This window comes from Setaria italica, chromosome V (genome assembly GCF_000263155.2).
Source record: "Setaria italica strain Yugu1 chromosome V, Setaria_italica_v2.0, whole genome shotgun sequence".
NCBI classification, from domain to species: domain Eukaryota; kingdom Viridiplantae; phylum Streptophyta; class Magnoliopsida; order Poales; family Poaceae; genus Setaria; species Setaria italica.
The window spans coordinates 31,855,490-31,865,524 of record NC_028454.1 but is presented as its reverse complement, the minus strand read 5'-3'; the positions used below and the strand labels follow the sequence as shown (position 1 = coordinate 31,865,524).

Genomic DNA, 10,035 nt, shown 5'->3' with positions numbered 1-10,035 from the left:
CTATCTATTTGGCTGGTTGTTCTGTCTTGATGGTTGTCAATGACCTGTTATTGAAGGTAAGACCATATGGATGTGATGATTCAATTATTTGCCCAATGATGTTGCTAGGTAACATTTGATGACCTTGAGCTTGTGAGGTACTGAGACATTTTTTGTTCTGGTGTTGTTGTTCTTCTCAAGTGATGTTACTTGTTTGTTCTTTCTTGTTCTGGTGTTGCTATTCTGGGACATTCTTTATTGTTGTCATTGATGCTCTAAGCTCAAGGTCAAAGGATGATGCAAAAATTAAAAAAAATCTTAGGCAAACCTTTACTCTACCACAATTTCTTTGATCATACTACACCTTGCAATTGAATCATGTTTTCTTCTCATTATAAGGCACAATGGCTTGGTATGTTGTCTATCGAGGTAGGAAGCTTGGGGTGTATGCAAATTGGATCACATGCCATCAACAAGTCACTGGTTATCCAAATTGTTGCTACAAGAGTTTCACTTCCAAAGAAGAGGCAACTGCATCTTTTCTTGAGTTCACTGGTGGTGGAGATGTCCAAGTTCCTTCTTTGGGTCCACAAATGGCGGTCAATACATATAGTTGGCTCCATATCATCGTTGTGGTGGAGCTTTTTATTATTATAGCACTGCCTATAGTAATTAGTTTTATTTGGAAATAAATTATGAACAAATAAGATAAAAACGAACTGGTCAATTCCTCATGCTAATGAACATTGGTGGTAACCTCACCAAAATGGTCCTAGGGTGTTCTGAACATCTCCCATTCATCCTACCAAATAAGAACTCTTGTGCAATCTTATACAAGAAAACGGTGCATCCAATTCAACCAAACAGCAGCTTGGATCATTCAGCATGATAACAATGTACAACCAAACAAACCTAACTGCATCAGGCCATCCTGCCTCCCGCTGGCCGGTACCACCCCTCCATCCTGTATGTCTCACTCCTTTGCAACCAATCGTGCTTTAAAAGAACGCCATAGGTTGACTATGTAGTACTCGAAGGTCTCCGCCAAGCTTGGTATACATTTCCTTTTTTATCAAAAATTGCAAAAGAAAGCCCGCTTGCTACACTTTAGAAGTTCATCAAAACACTAATATGCCCATTCATTGAAGTGTGCTCGTGCATTCAATTGGAGAGTTTAGATTAGCATCTATGACTATGCGTATGTTTTTCTAAAAGAAAACCTTACATATGCAACTCTTATGTGCTGGGAAAAAATTCTTGGGCTATTCAACTGCACTATACGGCCCTTATCCGTCTAGCAACTCGACTTTTATGGTGGTATTTTTAGTGTTCCAACTAGCAATTGCATCTACCGCCCCGTTCTGGACATTCAAATAAATTATATGAACAAAAATGCCAAACAATGCAAGCTTCAGCTATTTTAAATTATTTAAAGGTTGTACCTATGTAGTGGCTCTATTACACTATCCCTAAAATTATAGGAAGTTGGCATAGCATGTCTAGTCGTTGATGAGCATGCCACACTAATAAATAGCCATATTAATAAGATGTATTATCTTCGTATTGGAATATTTGTCATTTTACTTCCTCTGTCCCAAAATATAGCTACGTATTAAAAAAAGTCAAATCTTTTTAACTTTGACCAACAGTACCTCCAAAAATGATTCATTTCAAATAGAAAAGGTTATATAGTATACTTGGTTTCATGATAAATCTACTAACATTATTTTTTATGGTATCAGTCTCTATGATTATTTCTCTATTCGCAGTCAAAGTTGAAAATGTTTGACTTTGAAAAAATCTAAACGTAGCTATATTCTGGAACGGAGAGAGTACTTTTTAGTCACAACATTTGAACATTTATCTTATTTTAAAAATATATACATAAGTATGTTTGTTTTGTTTTGTGACTTAAATAATAAAGATATTTTAAGCATGAATTATTTTTCGTATATTTATATTAAAATTTGTAATAAGATGAATGATCAAATATTGCGAATAAAAGTAATAAATATTTAAAGGGAGTATATGACATCAAAATCTGATACCTGATGGTAGGTACAAGCACACAGATGCCTGTATTTGCATTGGGCAAACAGAAGAAACACTTCGTGATTCCCCAACTGTACAAGGAAAGCGACCATCCCTTTCACCGTACTTTCTTCAGCATTTCACACTTGCATTGCATGGAGTAAATACCAAAAGGCTATTACATTGCATCACATAATTCCATTAATTGTTAACAATAACGATCCTATGCTACAAGGCTTAATTACTCGGATGCGGTAGCGCTGACGACGGCGTACGCAGCATGGTTTACCCAGCTCCGCGAAGCTATCGGCGAGCGAGCAGCCGCTGATCAATCCGACTCCTGCAGGCCGGCGAGCACGACGGACCCCACGAACAGCCCGGCGGCCCCGGCCGCGAGCACGGCGGCGACGACGGCCTGGACGGCGACGAGCGCGACGGAGTCGTCGGGCACGACGACCACCTCGGCGACGGCGGCGACGAGAAGCGGCAGCGAGATGGACGCGAGCACGGAGGGGGACGTGCCCGCCGCGGTCTCGACGAGGCTGAGCAGGCCCAGGTCCTCGGCCTTGGAGAGCAGGCCCAGCTGCTCCAGCGAGGAGAGCGTGACGCCCAGCTCCTCGGCCTTGGACAGCAGGCCGGCCTTCTCCACCGTGCTCAGCACCTTGCGCCGCTCCAGCTTCTTGAACACGTCCACCGACACCTCCTCGCTCCCCTCCGCGAAGATGCCCGCGCCGAACCACTGCTTCGACCAGTTCTCGTCGTACCGGTTCACCTGCACGAGGAATCAACACGAGCAGCTTGAGGAGCTTGGCACTTTTGGCATGGTGAATTTCAGCAAAAGTCTGGTTGGGATTTGCGAGGGATGTGATGGAATCGAAACCGGGAAATGTGGGCGGAGCTGCGAGAGACCAATTTACCTTCTTCTTGGGCGCCATGGCCGTCACCTTGAAGCGCCGTCGGCTCGAGGATGGCAGGAGGCCAGCAGGCTGGGACAGCCGAGACGAAGAGCAGCAGCCGGAGATCGCTGCTGGTATCGCAGCCATTTCTTCTTCCTACTCTTCTCCCCGGCTGCAACAACGCAATTTGGTCCTGCCCTGTGTTCCCAACACTGTTTTTTTTTTCCGCACGGCTCCCTGCTTCGCTGTCCGCAGCAATCGAAGAAATCTGAATGTGACCACTGGTAGAGGGGCTTATCTTTCGGCTGGACCCACGGGCGAATTGAGCGAAACCAAGCCACAAATATGTCGCGGCGACGTTCCCTACCGGCCTGCCCGCAGGCCACACAACTGAACAAGCAACCACTGTACCACAGCCAAGCACATGGCCTTTGCCCACGCCTCATATTTTACCAATCTTCAAGCTAGTTGTAAAGCCCTTATCCAATTTGAGATTTTTAAACTTCTTCATGGTCCTGTGTATTCTTCCCGGTTCAAACTGCATGCCGTTTAGGACATGGTCTATGAGGTGACTTTAACCAATAGTTTCTTTGAAATATGATAAGAACTTCATGATAGATAATTAAATATTCCGAAAGTATGTTTTATAGTAAAGCTATAAACACCTATCTTATATTGTCAAAGTTAAACATATTTGGCAATAAGAATTTTAAAAATACATATATTATAAATCGGAGGGAGCACTTGATTTGGCCACCGGTCCGCCACATTGTTGTCTAAGTTACTGACGTTATTAGCCGCTTTTTACAAGTAAAATGACGGTAGATTTATTTGAAAAAATTTAGCTACATATATCACGTGCAAAAATAGAAAATCGTTGGCTAATCGTAGATTAATCAGTTGAAAAAAATGTCAAAGCTCACTCTGGTTCGAGCCTAGACGCAACCTTGCAAACCTAACGAGCTAGAAATCGAAAGATATAGTTAAGGCTCGCTATGCGTTTTCTAGTCCTTCTGGTTTCGATATATTTTCCTAAACCTCTTTAGCTGAGCTCAAGCTTAATCAAGCTTTAGCCAACCTTCTTACACAAGGTATTGTGTTGACACATGGGTTCTATGGCTTCAGACGAATATTAAATTACTCCCCTTTCTTCAAGTGAGCCACAGATTATGTAGTGTAGTTGTGGGGCTCAGGACTAGAGTTTAGACTCCAAATCTCCCTCCAATCTCCAAGACTCCAACCTAAAAATTGGGAAGGTAGGCTCGGTGGTGGTGGCAGGCGTGGCTGCTGAGGACAAGCGATTCGGAAAGGTTGAGGCGATGAGTCATTGAATCTTGATCACATTGCTTAAAAAGTGGGTTGCTAAGAGCTGCTTTCAACAAGATACCCACCGAAAACAAACGAGTAGAAGTTCTGAAGAATTTTGTGGTTGTTTCTCTTCGTTTTTATAGGTTTTTTTTTTAGACCCTCTTCGTTTTTATTGGTTGCTTTTCAGGGTTGAGAAACAGGGCAGCCACGCTGGGGATCACACGCAAACCACCTTAGTAGAGTGGGCCGAAGGCCCATCTCAACTGCCACAGGCCCACAAGATAAACCAACAGCGTGGCGGATTGGTTTCCTGCAGGTTCAGCTGGCAACAGGTGGTGACTGGTGGCCATCTTTGACTACGGGGGTGTTTGGGAGGAGGGGGCTAAATTTTGGCCCCCGTCACATCAAATGTTTGACACTAATTAGAAATATTAAATCTAGACTAATTACAAAACTAATTACACAACCCCTAGGCTAAATCGCGAGACGAATCTATTAAGCCTAATTAGTCCATGATTTGACAATGTGGTGCTACAGTAACCATTCACTAATGATGGATTAATTAGGCTTAATAGATTCATCTCGCGATTTAGCCTAGGGGTTCTGCAATTAGTTTTATAATTAGCTTATGTTTAGTCCTCCTAATTAGTATCCGAACATCCGATGTGATAGGGCTAAAGTTTAGCCCCCTCCTCCCAAACACCTCCTACCTAGAAATCACTAATTCTAAGTTGATTGAAATGACATACAGTATTTACCAATAGAGCAGGAGATTTCTTGCCTATTTTCACTTCCTGGCCTTGAGCTGATGAGGAGGGAGAATTTGGGTGAAGAAATTTACCTCTTTCTGTTCTGTTGTAAACTGTTGGGTATGGTTATAATTCCACTCTTCTGCCAAAGAAAACGGGGAACATCAAAGGTAAGATCTGGCTTTGTGTTTTTTTCAGGTGTCATATTTGCCCTGTGCCCTTGGTGACAGTCACCTCTTCACTTTTTTTTTTTCTTCTCTTTCGAACTCAAGTACATGTGAACTATCTGACAGAAATAGGTCTTGCCGGGGACGAGCTCTGTAAGAAAGTGGAACGGCTGACGAAATTGCAATAGTCACGATAACCTAATTGATCAGAAGCAATTATCTTATCGCCATGTATGTAAAATCCACTTGGTTTTGGGTGAAAAGTAACTCCATCACCAGCGTTGCTATGAGAGCTGAAGGTCACATTCGCAATTGAGACCTAACTCCACAGTGGCACAATCAGATACATGACAGTTGGATTCCTTTGGTCCATCCCCATGTGGTGGATCCGTGGATGCAGATGATAGTATTTTTACTTTTCAGACAATTTTGGGTGTTTAGGGTGCTAGGAATTAGAGTGATTGGTGAATAGCTGAAAGCTGTACTGAGAGTTTTTACAGATACATGTAGTATATATATCCACATACACATCCACAGATATGCTCTGTTCCGTTGACATTTTTGGATATTTCATTTAGGATGCAGCATTAGTTGGTGGACCTCATCATGTACATCGAGCCTACCGGTGTTCTGCAGTTGGACAGTCAGCATCAAGATATGTGTAAATCAGAGGTAATAAGTGGAGCAAGGAGGAAAAGGGAGAGGTTCCTGGGAGATTGCCAAGGAAACCTTCAGATCTTTCTACACTAGAAAGGGACTGTTTGATAGTAACCTTTAGATCTTTAACGGTTTGCTAGTGGAGATTATACTCCTGTACTTGTCATTTTGAGCACATTAGAGGACCTTGCTTGTCGCAAGGAAAATATACCGTACGATGGACTGAGAAAAAAATCACTATATCATTAGTTTTCTCTTAGAATTTCCTAACACCATTTGGAAAGGTAGAAATAGGCCAGTAGCCCAGTACCATCGTCACAGATGCTGATGTCTAGAAAAATAATGTCATGAATGGAGAGGATTATTGCCCTGCATCATTGGTCATCACAAAAGTCTGATAGTGCCATCATCATTAGGCTTCCACCTATTTTGGTGCTCTCGAGTAAGAGAGAGTTTAGGGGGTGATTGGTTGGCTTCGTATCTACGGCTTGGAGGGAGATCTTTCCTATCTTTCGAGATCCACCTAACGATATGGGGTCAAAAAGTCAAAAAAAAGATAAGTGATTCATTTTAACCCTTATAAAAAGAAAATGGATTCTTGAACCTCTTTCACGCTCATGTCACGTCGAGGTACTTCAGAAAAAAGAATCGCAAAATCCGATCCAATTTTTCGTAATCGATTAGTTAACATGGTGGTTAACCGTATTATGAAAGACGGAAAAAAAATTTTAGCTTATCAAAAAAGCATTAGCTTATCAAATTCTCTATCGAGCCGTGAAAAAGATTGGCTTGCACGAGAGAGCTAGGTCACGGTTGGCCAGATCCGGCGCATGCGATACCAGCATGATTGGTTTGCTCGTTCAGTTCATCCGCGATGAAAGGAGACACTGATTGGTTGCCTTCACGTACACACGGCAAGCTAGTTTTTACACAGGTTCGTGCATCCATTGCGCTCGCGCAAGCCTGGCTAGCCAGAAACACTCATTTCTCTTGTATCTGCGGAGCCTGGCCGGGAGACCCTTTTTGCACCCTGTGAGCTAGGTCCAAAGGCCGGTCCGGGCAACCAATCACCTTGCATCTGGAGAGCTTAGTTGGACTAGATACAGCGAACCAATCACCCCCTAGCGTGTTCCACTAAGCAAATGGAACCCTAATGTTAAAGGCATCTTTCGTAATTAAGCTCCTGATACCTTATACTACTATTTAGTGGTATATAGTATAGAGATGGTTTAACCATCTATTATTACGAATAAATTAGTAATTATTGCATCATAAGAAATATGAGTAAAGTGCATGGCCGGTCCTTAATTTGTCCGGCTGTAGCACTTAGATCCCCGTACTCTCAAAATGCATATTCGGCTCTCTAAAGTTTGCCTCGGATGTTATTTAGATCCCTATACTCTCACAATGCAATTTACCACTTAAATTTAGCTTCAAGTGTCATTTAGGTCCCTAGACTCATCCCATCAATAGAACATGATAAGATCAAATTTTGTGCTTTCAAGCAAGCCATTAGTTTTATTTGCACATTTCCTGACTTGTTTTATTGCCCATTTAGCTTCAACCAATATTCATCTTGTAATTTACGGAGCTTATAAGCCCATGATCTTAGTTTGGTAAGTGCAACTGCAAGTTATTTAAATTTGAACAATTTTCCAAGAATAATATAGCACGACTGTCATACACACCTAGCAAGCTAAGATATTGTCTCCAAAGTAAAAGATCATCGAGCATTCTGGATTCAGCACATCAATATTCTCTACATACATTGAGCTGAAATTCACTTTAGTTGACTATAATTAAATTTTATGTATATACAAATAAGGTTTTACCAATTTAATTGGGCCGACAATGCTTTTAGAGAGTATGTGGATTTAGATGACACCCGAAACTAATTTTAGGAGGTTAGATATACATTTTGAGAGTATAGTGACCTAAATGGCATCGAGTTTAGATTTATGGAGCTAGATCTACATTTTAAGTGTACGGATCTAAGTGATACATCCGGACAAATACGGCTATGCACTTTACTCACAAAAAATATTACAATGATGTCATTTGTGTTCTTCCCATAATATCATTATAGTACTATCTATACTATTCATGTATACTACCCATACTATGGGTGAAGTTTCCAATAGTATATAATTAATTAACCTGGGATGTTTTTATACTTATTCTTTTCAAACACTAGTACTCTAAATTGCGTAGTATAGTCTAGTATAATATAAGTATAAAAGGGCTCTCATAATTTTAGGAGTTGCGATGGTACACACGGTCAGCTCTATGTGAGGTTGTATTTTCCTTATTGTATTTTCGTACATAGCATATATAAAAACACGCTAAAAAATACTCATAAATTGAAGTTTTTTTTGGGGGGTGGGAATAGGAGGAGCAAGCCCCTACTGGTTATATATTAATAAAATAAAATTATATGTGCAATGAGGAGGGGAAAAAGTTACAACAAAGAGAGTCCCTAAATTGAAGTTTTCTGGGGACTACGTGTATGTACGCTGACAAGGAATTTACCTTGCAGTTGCCGGTGGTGCTGGTGGATAGATTGTGCAACCTGCAGCAGCTTCCACTCCTCTTTTCCCCCCAAATCTAGGACCCCCCCTTCTTTTAAGAAAAAGCAACGACGCTGAGCTGGAGGCTATTAATGAGTTGCCCGCGGCTGTCACATGCTGCTCCATGGCTTGGTGCTTGGAGATGGGAGGAGGCGTTCCACCGTGTCGGCACCCATCCGGGATCCACTCCACCAAATACCCCGCCATCATTTCCGGCCGAACATGCCATCATTCCCGAGCGGCGCGGCTTGGCCTGGAAAACACTCCAGCGACGGCCATACGGGTGTACACCGGCCGTGCAGGGAGCTACGGTCACGTGCCATGTGCTTGTGCTTTTGTGGGTTTCCAGGATCTTCCATGTTGATTCGAGATTAGATTAAAATAATCTAAAAATTTTAATGATCTCTGCGCCAAACATAAGCCTTGATGCCAATCTTGAGCTTTGTCATACTGGTAGCCGATTTGGTAGTAATCCGGAAGGACATACCAAAAACATTTAATTTGTCTTACGATAGTGCTTAACGCGTATGTCCAATGTGTAATAATCCTGCCCGGGTGCATTATTGTTATTTTTCTTTTCATATACGATTCTCTCTCTTAATGTATTTCGAATGAGGACTGACGCCCCAACTACCTTCATCAAATAGCTACACAGGACAAGAAGGAAACTTTGCCGCAAGTGCCCGGACGAGCACCTCTAATACCCTACAAGACGATGCTTATACATATATGCAAATGATTCTTCTTTTTGAAATTAATATGCAAAAACGATTCAAAAGAAAGAATCTAGCCAGACCACTCGTGTCCAATAGGAACACCTCTTATTGATAGATGCATACATGCATGTGCAGCTGCATATAATTTGTACTAGCTTTTTTTTTTCTTTGCAATATAATTAAGGGTCGTCTGGTTCCAGGACTAAACTTTAGCACCTATTACATCGAAGGTTTGGATACTAATTAGGAGTATGAAACATAAACTATTTAAAAAAATCCATTGCACAGATGGAGGCTAAATGGCGAGATAAATCTGTTAAGCCTAATTAGTTAATGATTTAACAATGTGCTGCTACAGTAACTATTTACTAATGATGAATTAATTCGTCTTAATAGATTCGTCTTGCAGTTTAGCCTCCATCTGTGCAATTAGTTTTATAATTAACTAATATTTAGTCCTCCTAATTAGCCTCCGAATATTCGATGTGACATGAATTAAACTTTAGCTAAGGATCCAAACACTCTGAGCAACCTTATTAAAACTTTGCATTTAATTTGCAATGGAGATGCCCTAACCCAATTTCGTGCGTCAACTTGTCGGTGCAATGTCGTCGTTACTTTACTCGCCCCCTATTCTGCAGCAATTGCCGCGCCTAACCGAAAGATTAATTAATCTGTTCGAAACGTTCTACCGATCGAGATGACGAGAGATGGTAACGTCGGACACGTACGGGACGAGGGTGACACGCCAAGCTAGCTACATGTGCAGTCGCGTGTCAGCTTCGGCGGCGGTTACGAATTTCTGCGATGACGCCTGACGCGCAGCCGCGAGAGCTGGCGATTAGTTCTCCGCTCGGTTTCGGTGGCTCGTGTTTATCCAAATCTCTCCGCCAAATACTCCTAGCCGGTAGCCGGTGCGTGCTGGTGCTACCACATGCCGTGCCGTGCTCCCCCACCGTCCTTGC

General features: G+C 42.0%; 1 protein-coding gene across 1 annotated transcript; it reads right to left on the bottom strand.

Annotated features, from left to right (window-relative positions):
* Positions 1-2,008: 2,008 nt before the first annotated feature.
* On the bottom strand, positions 2,009-3,211 carry LOC101758396. The gene is made up of 2 exons (XM_004969344.3): positions 2,928-3,211; positions 2,009-2,782 (listed from the first exon to the last, which is right to left on the bottom strand). Exons 1-2 carry the CDS (start codon positions 3,051-3,053, stop codon positions 2,339-2,341), a joined length of 570 nt encoding a protein of 189 aa, XP_004969401.1. The 5' UTR covers positions 3,054-3,211; the 3' UTR covers positions 2,009-2,338.
* Positions 3,212-10,035: the final 6,824 nt, after the last annotated feature.